This window comes from Microcebus murinus, chromosome 4, assembly GCF_040939455.1.
Source record: "Microcebus murinus isolate Inina chromosome 4, M.murinus_Inina_mat1.0, whole genome shotgun sequence".
In the NCBI taxonomy this organism is placed as follows: domain Eukaryota; kingdom Metazoa; phylum Chordata; class Mammalia; order Primates; family Cheirogaleidae; genus Microcebus; species Microcebus murinus.
In genome coordinates, this window is record NC_134107.1 from 89795604 (window position 1) to 89821741 (window position 26138).

The 26138-nt window shown below is 38.9% G+C and overlaps 1 protein-coding gene across 1 annotated transcript in view; it reads left to right on the plus strand.

Moving 5' to 3' along the window:
- The first annotated feature begins 287 nt into the window (after positions 1 to 287).
- The window catches only part of FDX1 (ferredoxin 1), a 31713-nt gene continuing 5862 nt past the window's right edge, over positions 288 to 26138 (plus strand). The window contains exons 1-2 of the mRNA XM_020286678.2: positions 288 to 670; positions 5466 to 5590. Coding sequence (XP_020142267.2) covers positions 483 to 670; positions 5466 to 5590 — 313 coding nt within the window. The 5' untranslated portion in view covers positions 288 to 482. The remainder of the gene's footprint in view (positions 671 to 5465; positions 5591 to 26138) is intronic.

The following is a 26138-nucleotide window of genomic DNA, read 5'->3' on the forward strand; positions in this document are numbered from 1 at the left end:
AGATTCTCTAAAATTGGCAATGTTCAGAATGCCCTAGTGCTCTCATTTGATTCCAAGATGACTCAATTTCCTACATCATTTTTTTTTTAATGGGGGGAGGGCGTCACAGAACAAACAGCTGGTTTTACGTATCTCTCTGCCAGACCTTCAGCTATCTTGCACATTTTTTTGTTCCTGCGTGGCAACTCGGGACGCTAACACGGCAAAACGTGGCGGCAATGAGAACAACAGCGCTTAGCCCCGCCCCCTAAATAAAAAAATAAAAAAAAAGCCGGGTCCCGGAGGCGTGGGAGCGGGCGGGGGGCGGGGCCGCGGTCGGGTCGCGACCGATTTATAGGTCACCCGGAAGGCACGCGGCGTCCTCCGCGGCGCTTCGCCCAGGCCGCAGCCCCCGCGCGCCCCTCGCCCGCCCCGCCGAGCCTCTCGCGGCCGCTGCCTGCCCGGCGGCGCGCGTCGCAGCGGTAGTTAGCCGAGCGCGGGCCATGGCCGCCGCCGCGGGGGGTGCCCGGCTCCTGCGCGCCGCCTGCGCGGCCCTGGGCGGCCCGGCCCGCCGGTGGCTGCTCCTCGCGGGGCCCCGCGCCGGAGCGGGAGGCCTGCTGGCGACCCGGGGCCCGGGCGGGAGCGCGGGGGCCTGCCGGCCGCTGAGCCTGTCGGCGCCGGCGCGGAGCAGGTAAGGCGCGGGCGGGCGGCGCTCCGGGGCCGGCCTCTCGGTCTGTCGGCCTCCACAGGGCGCCCGCGGGCCGGGCCCGCTCCTCCCGCGCACCCTTTGCGGCTCCGCCTTGCCGCTCGGTGGCGTCGCTGCCTCTCTTCCCTCGGCACCGCGAGGTTTCCTTCCTGAACCACCCACGCCCGGCGGGAAACGGGGCCCCCGAGTTCCCTTTCCCAGTGCCGCCCGTGCCCTCCGGAAAGCCGGCACTTGGCTGCGGCAGGTTCTCCGCGTGTTTTTGGCCGGAATCTAGTCCAGGCTCTGCTCCGAACCTGCAGTGACCTTCCCGACAGGCTCCAGTTGTTGTGCAGGCCTGACACTCCTGCGGGCCTTCTCGTTCCGGGCCTTTCTCCTGTCGCGGTAGGACACCCCGCCCCCAGTTCTTTGTCAGAAAGTGTCCAGGTAGATACTCGCTCTGTTCCCCATGCTGCGCTGATTGCTCTCTTCTAGTTGTTAAAGGGTTAAGGGCTCCTGCATTGGAGTGGGGGAGGCAGAGCTTTGAACTCCGCTTCACATGCTGTCTAACTTGTCCAACTTCCTCAATCCCTAGAAACCTCCATTTCCCCATTTGTAAATGGAGGATAACAATATTATAAGCCTCGCAGGGTTATTTGAAGAATAAATGAGGTAATACGGAAGATACAGGTGGTCTTGTGCCTGGCAAATATTGCTGGGTCAGTAGATGATGCCACCTGTCAGCAGCAGCAGCAGCGGCGGCGGCACCCTCTTAGATACACAGCGTCATCACAGGGTTTCGTATTAAATGTTGAGAGAGATGTAAAAAGTTTTCCCCCCTAAATGTGTAGAAGTTTTATGTTCTTGGGTGTATTTGTTTTTTTAAAGACACAGTCCACTTAGATCTAGTGGAGAGAAAATGTACTCATAATTTCAGAGTATGGTAACATGGTGGAGATTTATATAATGCAGATCTCCCAACAGCTCTTTGGAAGTGTAGCAGGAAGCAAGAACTGGAGGGAAAGTGTGTTGGATTTGTATGTTGCCTCTTTGAATTTCTTCCTGATACAGGTCCCTGGGAATAGAGTTGGGATTTATTCATTTTTCCCCCCTTGATCCTGTTATGCAGTTCTATGCTCAGTAAGATTTCCTTGGATGTACTGTGAGGGAAATCGTGGAGCAGGCAAGCTAGATTTCTTTGTTCCTATTTCCCCTGCACTTCCCTGCCTTTGATCTCTGCCTGTGTGGGTGCCTTTCTTTCTACTACAGGCATTTTGGGAAAACTATAAATTGGGATCCCTATTGAACATATTTGTGTAACTAGTGTTTAAGGGAACATGAATGTTTTTTGCAAATGGGAATTATCTCCCCCAAATTTATTGTTTGAATTTGGTTATGTCATGTTATCTCTTCCATTCTTTTATGATCCTGCCTTCTCCTTAATTGGCACAGTTTCTAACGATGGCCTTGTACTTGCTGACACAGACTTTGGAGCTACAGCTAGATTTTCCAGCTCTCATCATCCAAAACTTGTGCTGTCTGATATGGTAGCCACTAACCACATATGGCTTTTGAAGTTTAAGATAATTAAAGTTAAATAAAATTAAGGATTCAGTCTCCCAGTTACACTGGCCACATTTCAAGTATTTAGTAGCTGCACGTGGCCCAGTGGCTTCTGTATTGGACATTGCAAGTATGTGTAGAGCATCTTTTTTTTTTACTGTGCAAAGTTCTGTTGGACAGAGCAGTTCTGTTACAGAAGCTGTGGTTCTGATTTTGAAGATTAGCAAGTAGATAAGCTATCAGCAATTGAGAGTCAAAAAACTCCTTTTATTCTTAAAAACCCTGACACAGTACTTTATATTTTGTAATGATTTAGGTTGCACAGGGCTTTCGCATATATTATTTCACTTGACTCTTAAGATAATCCTGTGAGGTAGGGAGGATAGATGAATGGGAATAAAATTTTCATATTAATAGCTGGTAAAACTAGGACAAGAACGCAAGTGTTTTTGTTTATTTGTTTTTTGAACACTACAATACTTGATAATAAAGTCCATAGTTTAGTGAGTCATTTGGAAGCGGTAAGGTGGGTGTAGAAGTAGCAAGCCCTAGACTGGGCCCTTTTCTGGGGCCTAAGACTTGGGTGTGCTGTAACCTCTTTCCCTACCAGAAGCCTGCTAAGAGCTGTAGGTATCACAGCAACCCCTGACAGCTTTGTTAAAATGTCTGCTGTGCTTGAGCAGAGTAAATGGTAAAGGATGGTAAAGGTAAACAGGTGAGTAAAAGGCTAACAAGTAGAGAAAATAGTTTGTGGTGATGGCTGATTAACTGGTAGTGATAGAAGGTTAGAAGGATCGTATTTATTTTCTAGTGCTTGAAATCCTATCCTTCTTGAGAATAGCTAAAAGCTTTTGCTAGCCCTTAGAATTGGGAAAACAAATCCACAAAATTCACCAACACCAGTTGTTAATAGTGAATGGATACAGTTTTACTTGGTTAAAGTACATGTATGTACTGCTTTAAGGAACAAAGTTTACCAGAAATTTTCTCTTTTAATTCCCTCTCATAATTCTTTAAATTCTTAAATCCACAGTGTGATAAAGTCACTATTAAGCCCTTTACCTGTAAGTTAAGTGGCTTCCTATGTTTATCTAATGAGTATGTTAGAACCAGGGCTAGCATCTTCATCTTCTGACTCTTAGGTACTGTACTCTTTAAACTGCAGAATTACCTTTCCTTTCTCATTTCTGTTTCCTCTCCTATCCATTGGTGAATCTATTACTACTCTGCAGTTTTTCATAGGGCTGTACAACTTTAATACATATCAGGCTTCTTAAGCAGTAAAAGGGCCCGAGCTTTAAATAATAATTATCAGTGTTTGTTGAGTTCTACTATGTGTTAGGTATTTTGCCTACATTGTCAAAATTGTAAGATAAATGTCCTGATTTGACAGGACAGGACGAGAAAAGAAAAGGAGGCTGATGTAGAAGAGATTTCTAATTCCTTCGCTCTAAGCTTAGCTCTTCAGTGTTCTAGAACAGCAATCCTAAAACCTCTGAATTTCAGTAGTGTGTATAAATGATGGAATTCTTTCTGTTGCACTTCTGTAGTTGTAGCTACCAGGCATTTGTTGATGTCAAATCTATAGAGTTCCCCACTAGGCTTGGACCCAAATTTCCATTTGGCTTCTGAACATTCTTATCTGGCTTTTTCCTTTATTAAGTTAAGCAGGTCTAAACTTGAACTCATTTCCGTCTTCCCCAAAGCTCCTTCTCCTCTCTTAAACCTAGGTTAAACTGTACCACCTAATTGCCAATTGCCAGAGCTGGAAATCTCAGTGTTATTTCTTTCCTCTTTCTTAATTCACTTTATATAGATGGTCATTAAAACCTTTCATTTTACCTCCTGAATACTTCTTATGTCAGTATCTTCTATATCTTTGCTTAGTTTGAGCTCTTTTGTCTCTCTGCCTTCAAGGTATCTTCATTCTCGGCCATTCTGCCTTGAAAAAAGTGGCTGTAGTCAAGTTGAAAATCATGAATAATATTTGGAAATACTTGTTTTAAAGGAATTTTTGCTGTGAAAAGATGTTGGAGGGCACAGGCCATTTTGAGGGACATTCTTATACATGTACTTTTGATAATTTTTAATTGATAACATCCTCTTTTTATTCAGTGTTGTAATAATCAGGGAGGGCATTATCCAGTGGGAGGGGGACTTCAGTTTCCTCATTTGTAAAATGAGAAAATTGGACTTGATAGTTTTCAAGATATTTATAGCTTTGAAATTATTCAATTCTGGGTTTTACTTACATTACATGAAGTTTTCTTTGATGGACTATTGCCATCTGTTGATAGTAGTGAAAATTACAACTAGTTTAAGTTGAAGTGCATCTTTTTCAATTATTAAATACAAGATAAAAATTAAAGTGAACAATGATAGAGGATACAGATCTATTTGCTAGTACATCTACAAAAAGTAAAAAAATTAGCTAGGTGTGTTGTCACGTGCCTGTAGTCCCAGCTACTCGGGGGGGCTGAGACAGGAGGATCGCTGGAACTCAGAATTTGGAGCTTGTAGTGAGCTATGATGACGCCACTGCACCTCTAGCTCAGGTAACAGAGTAAGATCCTGTCTCAAAACAAACAACCCCCACCCAAACCGCCAAAACTCCCAAAACCACATGTAAGGAGGTATTTTATTTATCTTTCCACAGATACAGAGAAACAGAAACTTTTGCTAGTTCCTTTGGATTTTGAGTACATGGTGGGGACTGAAATGAGATGTTGAAATATTTGGAAAACTGTCAAACTACTACCTTTCAGCAACAGCATTCTATCAGGCACCTGCACAGCAGTTGCCCTGTTGATAGCAGGATGATTTGCATTTTTAAAGCTACTATAGCTCTGGGCTAGACTTACAAGGACACATTTGTGTTTTTCAGAGCTGTGTGAGAGTAAAAGAGACTTGACAAGTGATATTAATTACTACATTTTCACAGAACTGACCACTGGGGAGAGACATACTACAGACTACCAGGTGGCCTTGACCAGGTAGTCATTGCCATTTCCTTTAAGGAGTAGAGCTTGTCACCTGGTAGGTGGATGGGTAGCCCTGCTTTTGATTCATGGTGTCTTCTTCCCAAATAAACTTCAGAGAGAAGAGACAATACTGTAAAAGAGCATATTCATACACATGCATAGGAATGCACCATTTTTGTGACCTTGCAGATTCTTAAACCATTTATTTAAAGTTATATTTGAAATTACTAAAAATTCTAAATGCATACTTTCTTTTCCAGCTCAGAAGATAAAATAACAGTCCACTTTCTAAACCGTGATGGTGAAACAGTAACAGCCACAGGAAAAGTTGGTGATTCTCTGCTAGATGTTGTGGTTGAAAATAATCTAGATATTGATGGTTTTGGTGAGTATGGGACATTTCTTAAAATTTATAAGTAAAACTATTGAATAAGTTTCAACCTTTTTTTTTTTAAAATTTTAATCTGTAGCTTGCTAGGTAAAATATTAAAATTCTGGATGTGTTAGTGTTATGTTTATAAAGAATAACAGAGTGACACTTTTTCTATTCTTTGTACATTGAAGTAGCTATGTGGCCAGAAATGTACTGTTGCCTCATTACCTTGCTGTTTACCTATGTGATGCAAAGCTGGGAGTAGGGTGTGGAGTTCAAAGGTACCACTTTAGAGGTAATAAATGTCATAGCACAGAAGGGTAAGTAAGTAGTTTTAACTTAATCTTGAATGTCAACTCGCCTTCCTAGGAAGAGTGACTTATCCTAGGGTGTTTTATTTAGAAAATTTTCATTTCCAGACTTCTGACCATATTCCTTAACCACACACACAAAACCCATGTTTCAACACTGCCGTTTTTGCAGTTCCTCTGGCACCTGTCAGTTTTGCTCAAGCACTATCTCTATCTGGAATGGTAGTTGTCAGAGAGGATTCCCTTGACCATTTTTAGCATCATTATCATCTGGGAAATGCAGATTCTCAGACTTCCCCTCCAGACTTACTGAGTCAGTAAGTCTGGGATAGGGCCTGGCAATGTGTGTTTTAATAGGCCGTGCGTGTGATTTTGATGCATGCTCAAGTTTGAGAACGGTGACCAGAATAAGGTCCAAGAAACATATCTGACTTTGCTTCTTTCAAGGCACAGTTCACGTTACACTTTTAAGAACCATTTCTAGATCAGAATTAATTTCTCCTTCCTTTGTTTTCTCATGATATATTAAATCTACCTCTCTTTGTTAAGTCTTGTAACAGTTTTCCATGGTAGAGAGAATGGCCTGCTCTCTACTAGATTATGAATTCTCGAGGTAACTTGGGTAACCCCATGGAGCACACCTGTCCTGACTTGGAACTATTGTTAAATATCTAAATATAATATATTTTTTTTCAGTTTCAAAGTAATTATAACTACTAGCATTTGAGTGTGTACCACATTCTAGCATTTGTTATCTAAGGTAGATTTTTTTTTTTTTTTTTTTGAGACAGAGTCTCACTTTGTTGTCCAGGCTAGAGTGAGTGCCGTGGCGTCAGCCTAGCTCACAGCAACCTCAAACTCCTGGGCTTGAGTGATCCTTCTGCCTCAGCCTCCCGAGTAGCTGGGACTACAGGCATGTGCCACTATGCCCGGCTAATTTTTTATATATATATCAGTTGGCCAATTAATTTCTTTCTGTTTATAGTAGAGACGGGGTCTCGCTCTTGCTCAGGCTGGTTTTGAACTCCTGACCTTGAGCAATCCGCCCGCCTCGGCCTCCCAAGAGCTAGGATTACAGGCGTGAGCCACAGCGCCCGGCCCTAGATTTTTTTTTAACCATCCATTTTATAGGTGAAGAAACTAAGGCTCAGAGAAATTAATTTTCCCTGGTCATACATGCAGCAAGTAAGAGGGCTCAGATTCAAACCTAAGTCTAACTCCTAAGCTTCTCCCATTTTCTGTATGCTATTTTCTTTAAGAAGTGTCTTTTCTGTGTAAACACCTGTTACAGAAATTTGGTGTTTAGTTAGTTGAATAATCCTAATTTTAAGGAATTATGTATTTTAATGCAGTGGTTCTTGGCTGGGACTGAGTTTCAGAATTGCTTTCCTGAACTTTTAAAAGTGCAGACATTTCTGTTCCATCCTAGATAGCATAAGGAAAGAGGGAGATTTTGCAGACATATTCTTAAAAGCTTCATGTGATACATACTATAAGAACAAATTTAGTGAAAAAAGCCATTAATAACTTTTTCTTTTATTAAAGAGACAGGGTCTCACTCTGTCACTCAGGCTGAAAAGCAGTGGCACAATCACAGCTCATAGAATTCTTGGGCTCAAGTGATCCTCCCACCTCAGCCTCCCAAAGTGCTGGGATTCCAGGAGTGAGCCACTGTGCCTGGCCCACTGATTATTTATCAGACTGGGCAGAGGACAGGAGCCATGTGGGAATATATTATAAAACTTAGGATTTCCTTCGTATGAGTTCATATTCACTTACACTTCTGACTAAACTTAGTTTCACTGAATTACTCTTTCACAAGTGAAAGGTAGTACAGTAGTTCCTTCTTATCCACAAGGGATCTGCTCTGAGAACCCTACTGGGTACCTGAAACCATGGATAGTACTGAACCCTATAGATACTATGTTTTTTCCTATGGTAAACTTTCACCTTTCACTTAAAAGAAGCACTTTCTGGCTTTGGCATATCTGAAATGGCCAGCATCACTACTCATGTGCTTTGGGGCCATTATTAAGTAAAATAAGGGTTATTTGAACACAAGCACTGTGATAGCACAACAGTCAATGGCTACTAAGTGGCTAGCTGGTGGATAGCATAGTCAGCACGGAGATGATGGACAAAGGGATGACTCGCATCTGGGGCAGGATAGAGCAGGATATGTGAGGTTTTGTAATGCTACTCAGAACAGTGCGCAATTTAAAACTTCTGAATTGTTTCTGGAATTTTTTACTTAATATTTTTGGACTGTAATTGACTCAGACTGAGGGTGATTGAAGCTGTGGAAAGCGAAATCCTGGATGGGGGAACTACTGTACATAGCACAGTAATTGAGAGTAGACTTTGGAATCAGACAGATTATGGTCCATAAACCAACACTGTTACTTACTAACCATGAGACCTGGCACAAGCTAGTTTAACTTCTTTATGCCTCCGTTTCCTGTTCTATAAAACAGGGTAATAATTGTTCTAACCTCATAAGGTGGTTAAAGATTAAATGGTATATCAGAAGTGAAATGCTTGGCACAGTGCCTACCTTGGTAAGAACAGTAGGATTTGTGGCATTTTAACTTGGCCTACTCTCATTCCCCCTTCTCTAGATCCATAGTAGCCTTGAAAACCAGTAGTTTTGTAACCACAGTAGCTATGAAAACCAGCAGCCTTGCAGCCACTGGAAAGGCTGACTGGGTTTGAGTTCCTCAAAAAGTCTCATCCCCAGAATATTATCACTATTAGACCTGTCTTGCAGCTTCTTGAAAAAGCTCCATTCCAGAGAGTTGTTATTTGACCTTCCTCAGAGATTGCTCTGTGGGAAAAGCTCCATTTTTAGGGCATTTGTCTAAAATTATCAACTGTAATTGTTTAACATTTTAGCTTCCCGAGTCTGTTATACCAATTGGGGCAAACAAAAGCCTAGCCAAAAATTTAAAAGGAAGATCTGGGGAATGAGATGTCCATAGTGGGCTTTGAAATGCTCTGGAGATCAAGAATGCTGTGCATGTGTGCAGAACTGTGTGCATGCCCAGGAAGGACCTGAGAAGGCCCCAGGCACTCATCTCTGGCTGTCTTTCAGGTCCTGTACAAGCAACAAGTGAAGGCTAAGACAGACATATAAAACTTTCTGAAAGTTGAAGGTGTGCCAAGTCACACAGCAAGCGCCTTGGCAAAGGATGGAAAACCTATTGGTTCAAAACATTGAAGGAAACCTCTGCCCAGTCATGTAGCTGAGCAGAGACTGCCATGGCTGTATGGGATAAGAAATACAGACTTTAGGGAATTCATCAGGAGAGGTCACTAGAGAAACAAACAGCAGCATCAACAACCACCAAAAAGCCTGCAACAATAGCAAACCCAGGGGATAGGGTAGTGCTCCTGATCTCCAGAGTTACCATATTGTTATTGAAAGTGTCCACTTTGCAACAAAAAATTTAAAACATACAAAAAACCAGGAAAGTAAGGCCCTTACTCAGGAAAAAAGCAGTTCTGGAGGAAGCTCAGATGTTGGACTTATTAGACAGGAATGTTAAAATCAGCTGTTGTAAAAGTTTAAAGAATTGATGGAAACTATGTGGAGATGTTCTTTGACATTTCTCACATCTATACATCTGTATCTGTGGAAGCCATAACCATTCCGTGTAAGAATACATAAATAGTTAATGTTCCTGTTCTTGAGAAAGTTGATCTTTGTGCTCTTGGAAGGATAATGTGGAAGCCATAATTCAGCAAATCTATTTCTGTAAATTCCTCTGCAGATTTAGTCTCAACTTTTAGGAAAAACCTATATACTAGTCTGTTTACTGCAGAGACATTTGTAACAGCAAAAGATTTGAAACAACTGTATGTCCATCAATAGAGAGCTGGTATATAGTAATAGAATGGGATATTATATAGTTGTGTAAAAAATAGAATCTCTGGTTTTAAGAACAAATGTCATTGGTTACTTGTTGGTAGGGGAGAGGCAGGAAGGAGATTTCCATTACAAAACTTTATACTTTTTTATTTTAGAACAATGTAAATGGGTTATCTATTTTAAAAACATATTTAGAAAAATAGAGGAAACAATCTGATCCCTAACAATAGGGATTGTTTAAGTCTATGATGGCATTTCTAAATTAAAGAACACTATGCATTTGTTATGAATAATGTTCACAATGAATTTGTAATTACATAGGTAGATACTTATAAGTGAAAACACAATGTATTTAGTTGCTTTTGATTTTCAGAGTGCATTGAAAGAAAATACTAAAAGGAGAGAAAATACTAAAAGAAAATACTAAACATTTAATGTTGTTTTTTTGTCTTGATCTGATTGTAGATTTTTTATTTTCCTTCCACTTTTCTTTATATTTTAATTTTTTTTCTATAGTGACTTACTACTTTAACACCCTGTGCCTGTGACTTTCAGTACTGACTTTCCCTGTTCCTTACTTTCATTATCTATCAAATGAAGGTAATAGTACCTCAAAGGACTTTTGTAATGACTAAATGAATTAATATGTTTGTTCAGAACAGTATCTGACACACAGTATTATAAGTAATTTAAGTAATTGTATTAGTCTCTTTTATTATATAAAAATAATCCATATGTACAATGAAATACCTCTTCATGGCCATTAGGATGGCTATTACAAAAAAAAAAAAAGGCCCCAAAAGTGTTGACAAGGATGAGGAGAAATTGGAACCCTGTACATTGCTGATGGGAATGTTTTATGATACAGCCACTGTGGGAAACAATTTGATGGTTCCTAAAAATGTTAAACATAGAATTATCATATGATCTAGCAACTCCTTGGTATATATCCAAAAGAATTGAATGCAGGGACTCTAACAGACACTTGTATGCTGGTGCTCATATCAGCATTATTTGCAATAGCCAAAAGGTAGAATCAACTCAAGTATCCATCAATACTTCATTGATTAGAATTATAATAAAAAAAATCCATCAGTATATGAGTGGATAAACAAAATGTGATATATGCATACAATAGAATGTTATTCAGCTATAAAAAGGAATGAAAGGAGGAAGGAGAAGATGGTGGCCCGGAGACACCAACTGCTGGATAGTCTCAGAAAGAAGGAGAAGTCTTAGATGAAAAAGAAAAAACAAACATTGGGTGTAATTCTGAGGGGAAAGTGCTAGAACTAACAAGAGATTCCATGGGAAGAAGTTGCAGAGCAGAACAAGGAATGAGATACTGGCAGAAGTCAATCCCCAGGAGGCTTAGAGTCCAGTGAAAAGGGTAGATGGAGTGGTTTGTTTTTCGATCCTCACATCTCTGGCAGTCAGCAGGCTCCTGAATTGCTGGAGATCCTTTTTACCCTCACAAACCCAAAAGCAGCTGCCGTCATTGAACTGGGAGCTTCTTGAGGACAAAGGACCAGGTTGTCAGCACCCTCAAGGTTGCTTTCCATCACTGTAGATTTGAGCCGGGACAGCAGGCACCATATTGCTTCTCCACCCACTGTGTGCCTTTGTCCTCCCCAGGGGGCTTCAGTCCATCAGTTTTCATCTTGCTTGTTCCTACACAAGCATTTCCCAACTCCAGCCCAGACTGCAAGAGCCTTAGGGACTGGTGAGTCACTCAGTTCTACACAAAGGCATGGAAATCAGACAACCTGTTAATGAATAATTACTGGGTCAATAATGAAATTAAGATGGAAATCATAAGATTCCTTGGACTGAATGGCAAAGGGGACACAAGCTACCCAAATCTATAGGATTCAGCAAAAGCAGTCCTAAGGGGAAATTTATAATCTTAGATGCCTACATCATAAAGACATAGTCACAGATTGACAATCTATGGTCAATTGACACATCTTAAGGAACTAGGAAAGGAAGAGCAAATGAAACCCAAAGCCAGCAGAAGAAAAGAAAGAAAGAAGGTTAGAGCAGAACTAAATAATCTAAACAATATGGAAAAAAAAAATTTACAGAGGATCAATGAAACAAAAAGTGGGTTCTTTGAAAAGATAAAATTGATACATCTCTTGCTAGATTAACGAGGAATAGAAGAGAAAGAACACAAATAAGCTCAATCAGAAATGAAAAAGGAGATATTAACAACTCATACCACACAAATACAAAATATTATCTGTGAGTACTAGAAAATCTCTTTGCACATGAATTAAAAAATATAGAGGATGTGGACAAATTCCTGGAAACACATAACCTATCAAAACTCTATAAAGAAGAAATGGAACTCCTGAACAATAAGCAATGAGATTGAAGCAGTAATATAAAAATCTTCCAACCCAAAAAAGCCCTAGACCAGATGGATTCACAGACAAATTTTTTAAGACCGCCAAAGAAGAGCTGGTACCCATACTGTAGAAATTATTCTATAATATCAAGAAGGAGGGAATCCTCCCAACTCATTCTATGAAGCCTGTATCACCTTGACACCAAAGCCAGGAAAGGGCACAGCAAAAAAATGAAACTACAAACCAATATCCCTTATGAATATAGATGCAAAAATCCTCAATAAAATACCAGCAAATCGAATTCAGCAGCATATATATATTAAAAAAAATCCACCATGACCAAGTGGGGTTCATCCCACGGATGCAAGGATAGTTCAACACACGTAAATCAGTAAATGTGATTTACCACATAACCAGAAGCAAAAACAAAGATGATGCGATTATCTCAATGGATGTAGAAAAAAAGACAAAATCTAGCATAGTACCTTTTCATGATAAAAACCCTCAACAAATTAGGCATAAGAGAAACATATCTCAAGATTATAAAAGCCATATGCAACAAACCCACAGCTAACATCATACTGAATGGGGAATAGTTGAAAGCATTCCTCCTAAGTTCTGGAACAAGACAAGGGTGCCCACTGTCACCACTTCTATTAAATATAGTGCTGGAAGTCCAAGCCGGAGCAATCAGGCAAGAGAAGGAAATAAAAGGTGTCCAAATTGGGAAAGAGGAGATGAAACTATCACTTTTTGCTGCTGATATGATCATATATCTAGAAAACCCCAAAGATTCTGCTAAGAAACTCTTGGAATTGATAAATAAATTCAGCAGAGTCTCAGGTTATAAATCAGGAGCATTTCTATTATATATGTCAATAACAGTCAAGCTGAAAGTCAAAGACTCAATACTATTTACAATAGTTATAAAGAAAATAAATACCTAGTAATGTACTTAATCAAGGAAGTGAAAGATCTCTGCAAAGAAAACTGCGAAACATTGAGGAAAGGAATTGCAGATGACACAAATAGATGGAAAAACACATCATGCTCATGGATTGGTAGAGTCAACATTGTTAAAATGTCCATATTACACAAAGTGATTTAGTGATTCAATGCAGTTTCCATCAAAATACCAATCTCATTTTTCACAAAACTAGAAAAAATTCTGTGCTTCATTTGGAACCAGAAAAGAACCTGAATAGTCCAGGCAGTCTTAAGCAAAAGAATAAATATGGAGGCATCACATTACCAGACTTTATACTACAAGGTTATAGTAAGCAAAACCTGCACGCATAGTATTGGCACAAAAATAGAGACATAGACCAATGGAACAGAACAGAGAACCCAGATATAAAACCATCCATGTACAGTATACTGACCTTTGACAAAACAGACAGCAGTATACGCTGGGGAAAAGAAATCCTATTCAATAAATGGTACTGGAAAAATTGGATAGCCACATACAGAGGAATGAAACAGGATTCATATCTCTCACCACTCACAAAAATTAATTCAAGATAGATAAAAGACTTAAGGCATGAAACCATAAGAATACTAGAAGAAAATGTTGGGAAAATATTGGTGTAGGCAAAGAATTCATGAAGAAGACCCCAATGGTAATCACAGCAACGATAAAACTAATAAATGGGACTTGATTAAAAAGCTTCTGTATAACTAAGGAAACAACAGAGCACATAGACAACCTACAGAATTGGAGAAAACGCTCACAAGCTATATATCTGATAAAGGGCTAATAACCAGAATGTACAAAGAACTCAAGCAAACCAGTAAGAAAAAAAAAACCCATTAAAAAGTAGGCAAAAGTCACAAGTAGAAGCTTTTCAAAAGAAGATAGACAAATGGCTAGTAAACATACGACAAAATGCTGCTCACTGATCATCAGGGACATGCAAATTAAAACCATGAGTTACCACCTTACCCTAATTAGAGTGGGTTTTGTTAAAAAGTCCAAAGACAATAGATGCTGGCATGGATGCAGAGAGAAGGGAATGCCTCTTGGTGGGACTGCAAATTAGTACAACCTCTATGGAAAACAATATGGAGATTCCTCAAAGAACTAAAAGCAGATCTACCATTTGATCCAGCAATCCCACTACTGGGTATTTACCTGAAGGAAAATAAGTCTTCTTATCCAAAAGACACCTGCACTTCAAGGTTTGTTGCAGCACAATTCACAGTTGAAAAGATGTGGTATCAACCCACATGCCCATCAGTTTGTAAGTGGATTAATGAAATGTGGTACATGTATACCATAGAATACTACTTAGCCATTAGGAAGGATAAATTGAGGCCTTTTGCATCAATTTGAATGGGACTGGAGACCATTATCCTAAGTGAAGTAGCTCAAGAATGGAAAAATAATCACCACATGTGCTTGTTGATAAATTGGAACTAACCAATGAACACACATATGCACAGAGGGAAGTGAAACATAGTGGAAATTTAGTGGGAGGGAAAGGGGAGGAGGAAGTGGGCAAAAATCCACCTAATGGGTGCAATGAACACTATCTGGGTGATGGGTGCACTTATAATTAACCCTGACTTAACCATAACAAAATTGATACATGTAACCAAAAACATTTGTACCCTGGTAATATTTTGAAATAATAAAAGAAATAATGAAATTCTGACACATTATAATGTGGATGAACCTTGAAACAATTATGCTAAGTGAAATAAGCCAGATACAAAAGAATAATACCATATAATTCCACTTACATGAGCTACCTAGAATAGGCAAATTTATAAAGATATAAAGTAGAATAGAGATTACCAAGGACTGATGAGAGGGAGGAATGAGGAATTATTAGTAAGTATGGAGTTTTTGTTTGAGATAAATTTCTGGAAATTTAGTGATCACACAACATTTTGAATGTACTTAAAACCACTGAATTGTACACTTGAAAGTAGTTAAAAATGTAGAATTTATGTATATTTCACAATTAAAAATTGAGACTAAAAAATCTGTATAAATACAGAAAATAACATTTTTTTTTTTTTTTTTTTTTTTGAGACAGAGTCTCACTTTGTTGCCCAGGCTAGAGTGAGTGCCATGGCGTCAGCCTAGCTCACAGCAACCTCAAACTCCTGGGCTCAAGCAATCCTTCTGCCTCAGCCTCCCAAGTAGCTGGGACTACAGGCATGCGCCACCATGCCCGGCTAATTTTTTTTTCTATATATATTAGTTGGCCAATTAATTTCTTTCTACTTATAGTAGAGACGGGGTCTCGCTCAGGCTGGTTTCGAACTCCTGACCTTGAGCAATCTACCCACCTCAGCCTCCCAGAGTGCTAGGATTACAGGCGTGAGCCACTGTGCCCGGCTAGAAAATAACATTTTTATCTGATTTAAAAATGAATACATAGTCATAGGAAATTTTGGAAAAGCAAAACACATAAAACAAAAATCCATTCTTCTCTTCCCTATAACTACTAATAGCATTTCTATGCTTTTATTTAAATATAAATTATGGTTACATTTTATGCAAATATAAACTACATAAAATAAAGGCAATATCAAAATATTAGTTATATATTATATACATACTTGAAATTGTAGGAATCTGTCTACATTTTTATTTTATTTTATTTTTCACAATTCCTGTAGCACATCCACATTTTTAAAATGTAAGAGATTTGCTTAATTTTAAAGCTGACAGTCTTGGTGAATTGTGAACTGTATTTGTGCTAATGCTATATAGTGGAGCCACTTTAGCTGATAGAAATATTTCCTGACCTTTGACAGAAGATGGTGAACCATGCTGTTGTTTGTGTGCACTGGAACTTGTGAGTGTTAATGCTGTTGGAAAAATTTAAATCGTAATATCTTGTAACAGTGTTGACTTTCATTTAGTGATGGTGTGGTGCCGAAATATACCCCAAAATCAATAACTTTGGAATGGAAGTTAAACATACTCTAACACTATGAAGAAGGTTAAACAATCACCCTAACATTCCATGGTATTTAATTTAGTAGAAAAATCTTAGTAGATTTTCTAAGTCATATAGAAATAATGATTTTTAAAAAGGCATTAAAGTAGATATGTTTTTAAGTTCACAAAAATTACTTGGCAAGGGTAATGGAAAGCAATACTGGTGTCATAGTTGCAGGCATAGCACTGTGAGCTGCTGCAGAGACTTGCCAACACCAGCCCAAAGATGTCTGCCACTAGTGAACAGTGAGCCTCTTGCGGACAGGGCACCAGGCTCCCAGCACTCTTGAGGCACCTCCCATGCCACAGACCTGAGCCAGTTGGCAGGCGCCATATTGCTTCATTCTTCCCTTCCCTTCCCCTACTTGTGGCTGCTGAGAGAGACACTTTAGCCACCACCCAAAGGCATCCACAGGAAATGGGACCTTTCTTTTTGGGGCCCTGCAGTGGACTGAGGGGTACTCAGTATGTGAACTCCCTACCTGCTGGCCCTCCCAGGTGCTGCTTGCCTGGTGATTACAGCAGAGTTGGGCAAATCCTGAGGCGCAGAGACATCGGTCCAGCTTAGACACCCCATGGGTGACTTGAGACCGGCACTATTCTCTCTGCAGGGTAAGCGATTGATTTCTGGAGTCCCAGGGACAGGCCTGCAGGTCAGATACCAAACATGCAGGTCTTGATTGCATTCCCCAGGGGCACAGAAGGGATATTTGTGAACTAGTCTCCTGAGGTGTGTGTGCCTTCAGGGGAAGATCAGAGTGGGCCCTACATGTAGCATGCTCAGGGGGCAACCCTCCTTCCACAGTAGAGCCTCGCTCCTAGCTCACATTGTGATCCTGAGCAGGGAATCTCTCCACTCACATCACAGTCATGGGGAGACCCGCTGGCTTGAGGTCCTGCCTGCTGGCACAGGCCAAGGAGAAACTGCGGAATAGTAGAAGGTGGAAAGGAGCTAGGTCTCAGGCCCACCCTCCACATGCAGAATTTTTTGGCTGTGTGGGGCCATTTCAGCCCCTCCCTGGCAGCTTTGCCCAGAAGCAGACAATAGACCTTTGGTCCCAGCTAACAGCATTTGTGGAGCTTCAGGGTGGGGTCATCCAACCCAGCCCCACCCAGTGTTATCCCCCCACCTCCCCCTGCTGAGGTGGAAAATAAGGATACACCTGGAAGTCCTAGGACTCACCCACCACCCGAGGCACTAGAGTGCCTCTCCAGAGAAATGAGAGCTGGTGACAGGACCCCAAAACAACACTGCAGCCTGCTTCTCCCAGCAGGTGCTACCTACTGACAGGGAGGTCAATTTGCATACCCTTTTACTGCATTTACTGACTCATACAGGGTGTGCTCGAGTCTCACCCACAAACACCACCTATGGGCTCAGAGACTAAATTGGGTGTGTTATTATCTAAATGAAAATCTAAAGGTGAGGAGCAACAGCTGTTCCAGAAGGGAAGGAATCAGTGAAAGAACTCTGAAAGTATGAAGAATCAAACTGAAAGCACACCCCCAGAGGGGAACACCAGCTACCTAGCAAAGGATATTAACCAAATTCAGCACACTAGAATGATGGAAGAATAATTTCAAACATGCGTTCTAAAAAAATCTCAATGGTATGCAAGAGAAAATGGATACCCAACACAAAGAAACCATAAAAAATAATTCCAGGACTGTTGGAGAAAAATTCACTAAAGAAATTGAAATTTTAAATAAAAGTCAAACAGAACTCCTAGAAATGAAGAATTTATTCAGGGAAGTACAAAACACAGCGGAAAGCCTCAAGAATATGGTAGATCAAATAGAAAAAAGAATCTCAGGGCTTGAAGATAATGCCTTTCAATTAAATAAGTCAGTCACAAAGATAGAGCAGAGGAATAAGAGAAAAGAGCAAAGCCTAAAAGACATGTGGGATTATGTGAAGAGGCCTAACATGAGAATTATAGGCATCCCTGAGGGTAAAGAAGAAAATATACAAGGTTTGGATAAACTATTTGAGGATATAATGGAGGAAAATTTCCCTGGCCTTGCTAAAAATTTAGATATCTAGGCACAAGAAGCTCAGAGGGCAAATAGGAAGACACCAGGACATCAGTGTCTGCCAGTCATCAGACTGGCCAAAATAATCATTAAAGAGGTCTTCCTACAAGCTGTAAGGTGAAAAAAGCAGGTAACCTATAAAGGAAAACCCATTGGACTAATTACGGACTTCTTAACTGAGACCTTATAAGCCAGAAGAGACTGGGGCCCCATTCTCAGTCTTCTCAAACAGAATAATGCCTAGTCTAGAATCTTGTACCCTGCAAAACTAAGTTTCCTGTATGAAGAAAAAATAAAGACCTTTTCAGACAAGCAAAGACTGAGGGAATTCATCAAGATGAGACCTACCCTCCAGGAAATACTCAAGACAGTGTTACACACAGGTCAGCACAATAAACATTCACCAATGTAAAATCATCCAAAAGCTAAAGGTCAAAGACCAGATAGCACAATGGCTCACGAGGGAAAACAAAGCAACAAAGTTCAACTCAACAGGATGAACAGAAATCTGACCCACTTATCAATTCTTTGAATAAATGCGAATGGCCTGAACTGCCTACTGTTCAGGCCATATAGTGACAAAAATGGTCACTATATAATGGTGAAGGGTACAATTCAACAAGAAGACATAACAATTCTAAATATTTATGCACCTAACTCAGGTACACCCAGATTCATAAAGCAAATTCTACTTGATCTAAACAAAATGATAAACAGCAACACCATAATAGCTAGGGACATCCCTCTGATATAACAGGACAGATCCTCCAAACAGAAAATAAAGAAACAATGGACTTTAACAGGAGTCTAGAACAAAAGGGCCTGACTGACATGTACTGAACATTCTCCCCCAAAAGCATGTCTCAAAAAATAAAAATAAAAAAATAGAAATTATATCATGTATCTTCTCAGACCACAGTGGAGTAAAATTAGAAATCAACTCCAACAGAAACTGTCATTTCTGCACAAAGTTATGGAAACTAAACAACCTTCTGCTGAATGCTTATTGCGTTAAGGAGGAAATGAAGATGGAAATCAAAAGAGTCCTTGAACTAAATAAATGACAAAGAAACACAAGTTATCAAAATTTGTGGGACACAGCTAAAGCAGTCCCGAAAGGAAAATTTATATCCATAAATGCCTATATCCAACAGATAGACAGATCACAAATCAACAATCTAATGAATCGTCTCAAAGAACTGGAAAAGGATGAGCAAACCAGCCCCAAACCCAGCCGAAGAAAAGAAAGAACAAAGAACAGAGCAGAACTAAATGAAATCAGTAACAAAAAAAACCTACACAGAAGACTAATAAAACAAAAAGTTGGTTTTTCGAAAAAATAAAATTGACACATCTCTTGCTAGATTAATGAGAAGTGGAAAAGAAAGGACTCTAATAAGCTGAATCAGGAATGATAAAGGAGAAATTACAACTGATGCCACAGAAATACAAAATATCTATGAATACTATATATGCCTCTGTGGACATAAATTTGAAAATGTGGAGGAAATGGACAAATTCTTAGAAACACAAGCCTACCTAGGCTCAATCAGGAACAAATAGAATTCCTGAACAGACCAATATCAGGTACCAAAATTGAAGCAGCAGTAAAAAAAATCTTCCTAAAAAGAAAAGTCCCAGACTAGATGGTTTCACACCTGAATTTTACCAGACCTTCAAAGAAGGTCTATCCTGTAGAAATTATTCCCCATTGTCAAGAAGGAAGGAATTGTCCCTAACACATTATATGAATTCAACATCACCCTGACACCCAAGCCAGGAAAGGATACAACAAAAAAATAAAACTATAGACTAATATCCCGTATGAATATAGATGTAAAGATTCTCAACAAAATCCTAGCAGTCTGAATGCAGGTGCTTATCAAAAAAATAATCCATCATGATCAGGTGGGCTTCATCCCAGAGATGCAGGGATGGTTCAATATATGCAAATATATAAATGCAGTTTACTACATAAATAGAAGTAAAAACAATGACCATGTGATCTTCTCAATAGACGTAGAAAAAGCATTCTGCAAAATTCAGCACCCTTTTATGATAAGAATGCATAACAAAATAGGCATAGATGGGAGTTATCTAAAAATGATAAAAGGCTATATATGAGAAACCCACAGTCGGCATCATACGGAACTGGGAAAAATTGAAAGCATACGTGCTTAGAACTAGAACTAGACAAGGTTGCCCTCTATCACTTTTCCTATGCAACATAGTGCTGGAAATCCTAGCCAGAGCAATCAGACAAGAAAAGGAAATGAATGGTACCCAAATGGGGGCAGAAGAGGTTAAACTATCGCTCTTTGCTAACAATATACTGTTATATTTAGAAAACCCAAAGATTGTTCCATGAGACTACTGGAATTTATAAACAAATTCAGCAAAGTATCATGTTCCAAAATGAGTGTACAGAAATCAGTAGCATTCCTATACTATACTATAACAGTCCTATACTATAGTCCTATACTATAACAGTCAAACAGAAAACCAAATCAGAGAATCAATACCCTTAACAATAGCAACAAAGAAAATAAAATACCTAGGAATATATTTAGCTACAGAGGTAAAAGCCCTCTACAGGGAGAACTACGAAACACTGAAGAAGGAAATAGCAGAGGACATAAACTAGTGGCAAAATATACCATGCTTATGGGTCGGCAGAATCAGCATTGTTAAGATGTCTATAGTAGCCCAAAGTGATCTACAGATTCAGTGCAATCCCAATTAAAATACCAACATTTTTTGCAGATCCAGAAAAAATAATGCTATGCTTTGTATGGAACCAGAGCAGACCCTGTATAGCTAAAGCAATGTTAAGCAAAAAGAACAAATTGGGAGGCATCAGTCTACCAGACTTAAAGCTATACTACAAGGCTATAGTAACTAAAACAGCATGTGACTGGTGCAAGAACAGAGATGTAGACCAATAGAACAGAACTGAGAACCCAGATATAAAACCATCTCATATAACCATCTAATCTTTGACAAAGGAGAGAAAAACATACAGTGGAGAAAATAATCCCTATTCAATAAATGGTGCTGGGTAAATTGGATAGCCACATGTAGAAGACTGAAACAGCACCTGCACCTTTCATCTCTCAAAAATCAACTCATGGTGGATAACAGACTTAAACCTAAGGCATGAAACTATAAGAATTCTAGAATAAAATGTTGGAAAAACGCTTATAGGCATTGGCCTAGGCAAAGAATTTATGAAGAAGACCCCAAAGGCAATCACAGCAGCAACAAAAATAAATAAGTGGGACCTGATCAAATTAAAAAGCTTCTGCACAGCCAAGGAAACTATCAACAGAGCAAACAGGCAACCTACAGAATAGGAGAAAATATTCTCATGTTACACATGCGATAAAGGGCTGGTAACTTGAATCTATATAGAATTCAGGCAAGAAAAAAATCAAACAACTGTATCAAAAAATGAAAAAGGACATGAACAGAAACTTTTCAAAAGACAATAGACTAATGGCCAACAAACTTATGAAAAAATGCTCAACATCACTAATCATCAGGGAAATGCAAATCAAAGCCACAATGGTATATCACTTGACTCCAGTGAGAATGGCCTTTATCAAAATATCCCAAAACAATAAATGTTGGCATGAATGTTGAGAAATAGGAACATTCATACACTGCTGGTGGAACTGCAAACTAGTGTAGCCTCTGTGGAAAGTAATATGGAAATACCTCAAAGAGATACAAGTAGAACTGCCATTTGATTCAGCAATTCCATGACTGGGTATCTACCCAAAGGAAAAAAAGACATTGTATAAAAAAGACATCTGCAAGGATGGTAGATAAAATGCTGACATTAGGGGCTAATATCAGTGTGGCTATAATGTGTCCCTAAATCAGATGATTATTTTTGCTAAGGCATAAAGTATTTTATTATTTTTAAGTGACAGATCATAATTGTCTATATATACGGGGTACAATGTGACATTTTGATATATGTACACCATATGGAATGATTAAATCCAGCTAATATAGCTTTTATTTTTTGTTATAAAACATCTGAAATTTATCAGTTTTGAAATATACAAGACTGTTATTATTATATTGGTATACCCATAGTCTGATCAGCTTCTAGTTTTAGATAGGCTCGTAGTTGTTTGTTACTTTTGTATCCTTTTTCCTTTTAAAGGTTGTCTTCCACTCCTTATTTTGTAGGGTTATTCCCAGCATATGTGAAAAACCAAAGAATAAAAAAAAAAACCCTCCCCATTTTATGAGTAGGTTTTGTTTCAGGTCAGTTCCTTTGCATGAGGTATATAGTTTTTCCATAAAAATAATGTTATGCATGGTGACTAAATTTCCAAACCAACACACAGAATCTATTTCTTCATAACTGTCTTAATTACCATTTCTAGCTTGGTTTTTATGAGAAAATGCATTGTAACTTCTAACTCGTGCAACTTCTAACTTCCTAACCCCATTCAAGAACACCTTCTTAATTCCCTGGACCCACTGCTTACATACAAACGCACAAATAATACAGGGATTCCTTTCTCCATGTTGGATCCAAGTCTGGGAGAGGGAATATATGCACGGCTGATTCTCAGTGCAAAAGATTTCATGGTGGATAGGAACCTGGGAATTCTGTGATGCTAAGGAAAAATTAGAAGATGAGGCCTAAAAACAATGTCATCTCCTGTATTACTGTTCTCAGCCTTTGGCAATTTGGGCTGTATAGTTGTAGTGGTGTTGGGAGGTACCATGATGTTAAGGATGTGAACTCACTATATTATTTGGGAGATAAAGAATTGGCGGCAGCTCCCATGTTCTAATTGAAAACAAGTAGTGCCAGATCAGCTCTGGTTATGCAAAATAAGGTGTACATAAAGGTCATCTACAAAAAACCTATAACTAACATCATACTTAATGGTGAAAGATGGAATGCCTTTCCCCTAAAATTGGGAACAAGGCAAGGATGTCTATTCTCATCACTCCTTAATATCACACTGGAAAGGGTTAACCAGTGTATTACGACCAAATAAAGAAATTAAAAGACACATAGATTGAAAAGGAAGAAATAAAACTGCTTCTAGAGGAAATGATCGTATACATGGAAAATCACAAGGAATCTATAGAAAAATTGTTAGAACTAATAAGTGCGTTTAGCAAGGTCCTAGGAGACAAGGTCAACACAAAAATCAATTGTATTTCTATGTACTAAGGATGAACATTTGGAAACCAAAATTTTTTAAAAGTAACATTTATAATAGCTCCCCAAATGAAAATTTTAGCTTTAAATTTAACAAAATAACTTCTTGTTCTCATAATTTTAGTCTCTCTTTATATCCAAATCTTTACCTTATTTTTTCAGTTTTTTTCTCCTAAATACCTTTTTCAGATATATGTCTCCACTCTTCTCTAAATTTTTTTTTTAATAAAATAGGTTAAATCTCAAAATGCAAAAAACTACTTGTCGTCTTCTTACAGAGTTTTGCAGGATTGAATATTTCTTCTAATAAGTGCTATCCATGGGGTCTTATGAATTCTTGCTGCAGATTTGTTTCTGTAGCAATAATTGTTGTAATACAGTCTGACCATTAGGTTTCTATGGCTCCATGTTAGCCCTCTCACAAAGGCTTAGTTGATTTCATTTTGAATCTTAAAGTTTCTGTTATATTTGAGTTTCCTCTCAGTGCAAAGAATAAGAAAAGGGTAATTTATTGATAACTTTTTGTGGTAGAAAAAGTTTAAATGGGATCATAAAATGTAGAAGGGATCAAGAACATGATGCATTTGTTTAAAGAATAAATACAGGAGTAGAATGTATATCATAGGAACTTGGCATGTGGGAACCGAAAGTTAATCTTCTGTATATATTCAACATTTGCCAAATTCTTATTTGAATACTCTCTTCATCTCTGAGCGTGGCAATTTAAGCAAGATGTGGCACCAATTGCCAAGGTTCCTGAGAAGAGCAATGAAAATTATTAGAGAGTAAGACCTTTAAGAGAAGGTTAAAAGAATTAGTTTCCCAGGGAAGAGAGAGTGGGTAAAGCCTATGAAGGATGGAGGGGACTCTTCATTTCAATAGACCAGGTGGTACACAAAGGAATGACCTAAGTTTTTCTAGAGGGATTTATTACCATATGAACCTTTTATCTCTGTTTAATATTGAAGTAAGGTGATGTAGATTATTGTATGGTAGGAACTAGTTGTCTTCAGTGTTCAGAAACTCAGCTGAAGTCCTGACTCATCTCTAACTAGTAGTATGGCCTCAGTTCATTTCTTTAACTTCTTAGGTTTAGTTCCTCTTATGTTTAAAAAGAAAGTTGAATTAATGCAAGCTTTCTCATAAATTCCAAATAATAATAATAATAATAATCATGATTACCAACACTTACATAGTGTTTACTATCTACCAGTCATGGCTGCCAGGGCATACATTAATATTTTAATATATATTCGTACACACTCATATGTAATTCTTGCAACTACCATGTGAGGTTGGTATAGTTACTGTTGAGGAAACTGAGGCATGGAGGGTAAAGCAACCCAGGTGACGTGGTTAGTAAAAAGGGGAGTTGAGGCTGAAGCTAGGGAGTCTGGCTGCAGATCCCATGCTCTTAACTCCTGTACTCCACTGTATGGTAGCCCTATAGTCCTGTTACAGCTTTGAACTGGATTTAATAAAAATGAAGATTAGGGAAGCCAATCTTATCTTTGTTAATTTTTTTTAAATAGTAAAATATGAATAGCAAATGTTTAAGTTAGGAGAAAATTACTTGTTAAAATGATCCATTCTGAAGAAAATTAAAAAGGTTACTAGTTATTAATAGTAGGTTCTGTTACTTATTTTTATAGCATTTATTAGCCAATAGAGAATATAAATCAAACTGAAGTTACTCCAAAGACTCTATAGTCTTTAAAGTTGTGCAGTTTGGGCTTTAAAAATTTATTTAAAAACAATCCAGAAAACAATCAAATTTAACCGGAATGTGAATCTTCATGAGTCTGTGGTCAAGTCCTCCCCTGAAATATTAATGTGTTCTGGATACCATATATGTGTTTTATTAATCTATTAATGAAATTTTTATTTGTACAGTTTTGTTACATAGATTGTGTAGTAGTCAAGTCAGGGCTTTTATGATATCACCTGAGTAGCATACATTGTGCCCCTTAAGTAATTTCTCCTCATCCACACCCCTCCCACCCCTCACCCTTCTGCAACTCCACTGTCTGTTACTCCACCCCCTACATCCATGAGGATGCATTTTTTAGAGCCCACTTATGAGAACATGGGGACACCACATTTTAAGAAAAGTGCAACCAGCTTAAGGGAAGGGATTTGAAACTGTTATGTAAGAAAAAAATTGAGCATATAGAAGAAAAGAACAATCTCAAAAATAATGAAAAATTATTGTTTAGAAGAAGGATTTGAAGCTGGGTGCAGTGGCTCATGCCTGTAATCCTAAGCACTTTGGGAGGCTAAGGCAGGGTGATTGCTTGAGGCCAGGAATTCAAGGCCAGCCTGGGCAACATAGTGATTTTCTTAAAAAAGAAATAGAAAAATTAGTTGGGTATGGTGGTGTGCACCTGTAGTCCCAGCTACTGAGGAGCCTGAGGCGGAAGGATCACTTGAGCCTAGGAGTTTATGGTTGCAGTGAGCTGTGATGACACCACTGCACTCCAGCTGGATGACAGAATAAGATTCTGTTTCAAAAAAAAAAAAAGATTTGACTCCACAGGATAGAGTTGGACCAGTAGATGGAAGTTAAGAGCGGCAGACTTTAGCTAGATGGAAGCCAGCCGAATGTGAAATTGGCTGACTTATGCAGTACAGGTTTGTTTGGCAGGAGATTTTCAAGCAAAGGCTGGGTAACCCTGGAAAAGAGATGTTGCAGAACGAATTCTATCCTGGTTTGGTTGGATAAGATGACTTTTTAGTTCCCTTTTCGCAGTGCCTGGCACATAATAGGCACTCAGTAAGCAACTGTTAAATTAATAACTTAAAAAAAAAACAAACCAGGAGAAATACTCTTATCTAATTTGAAACCCA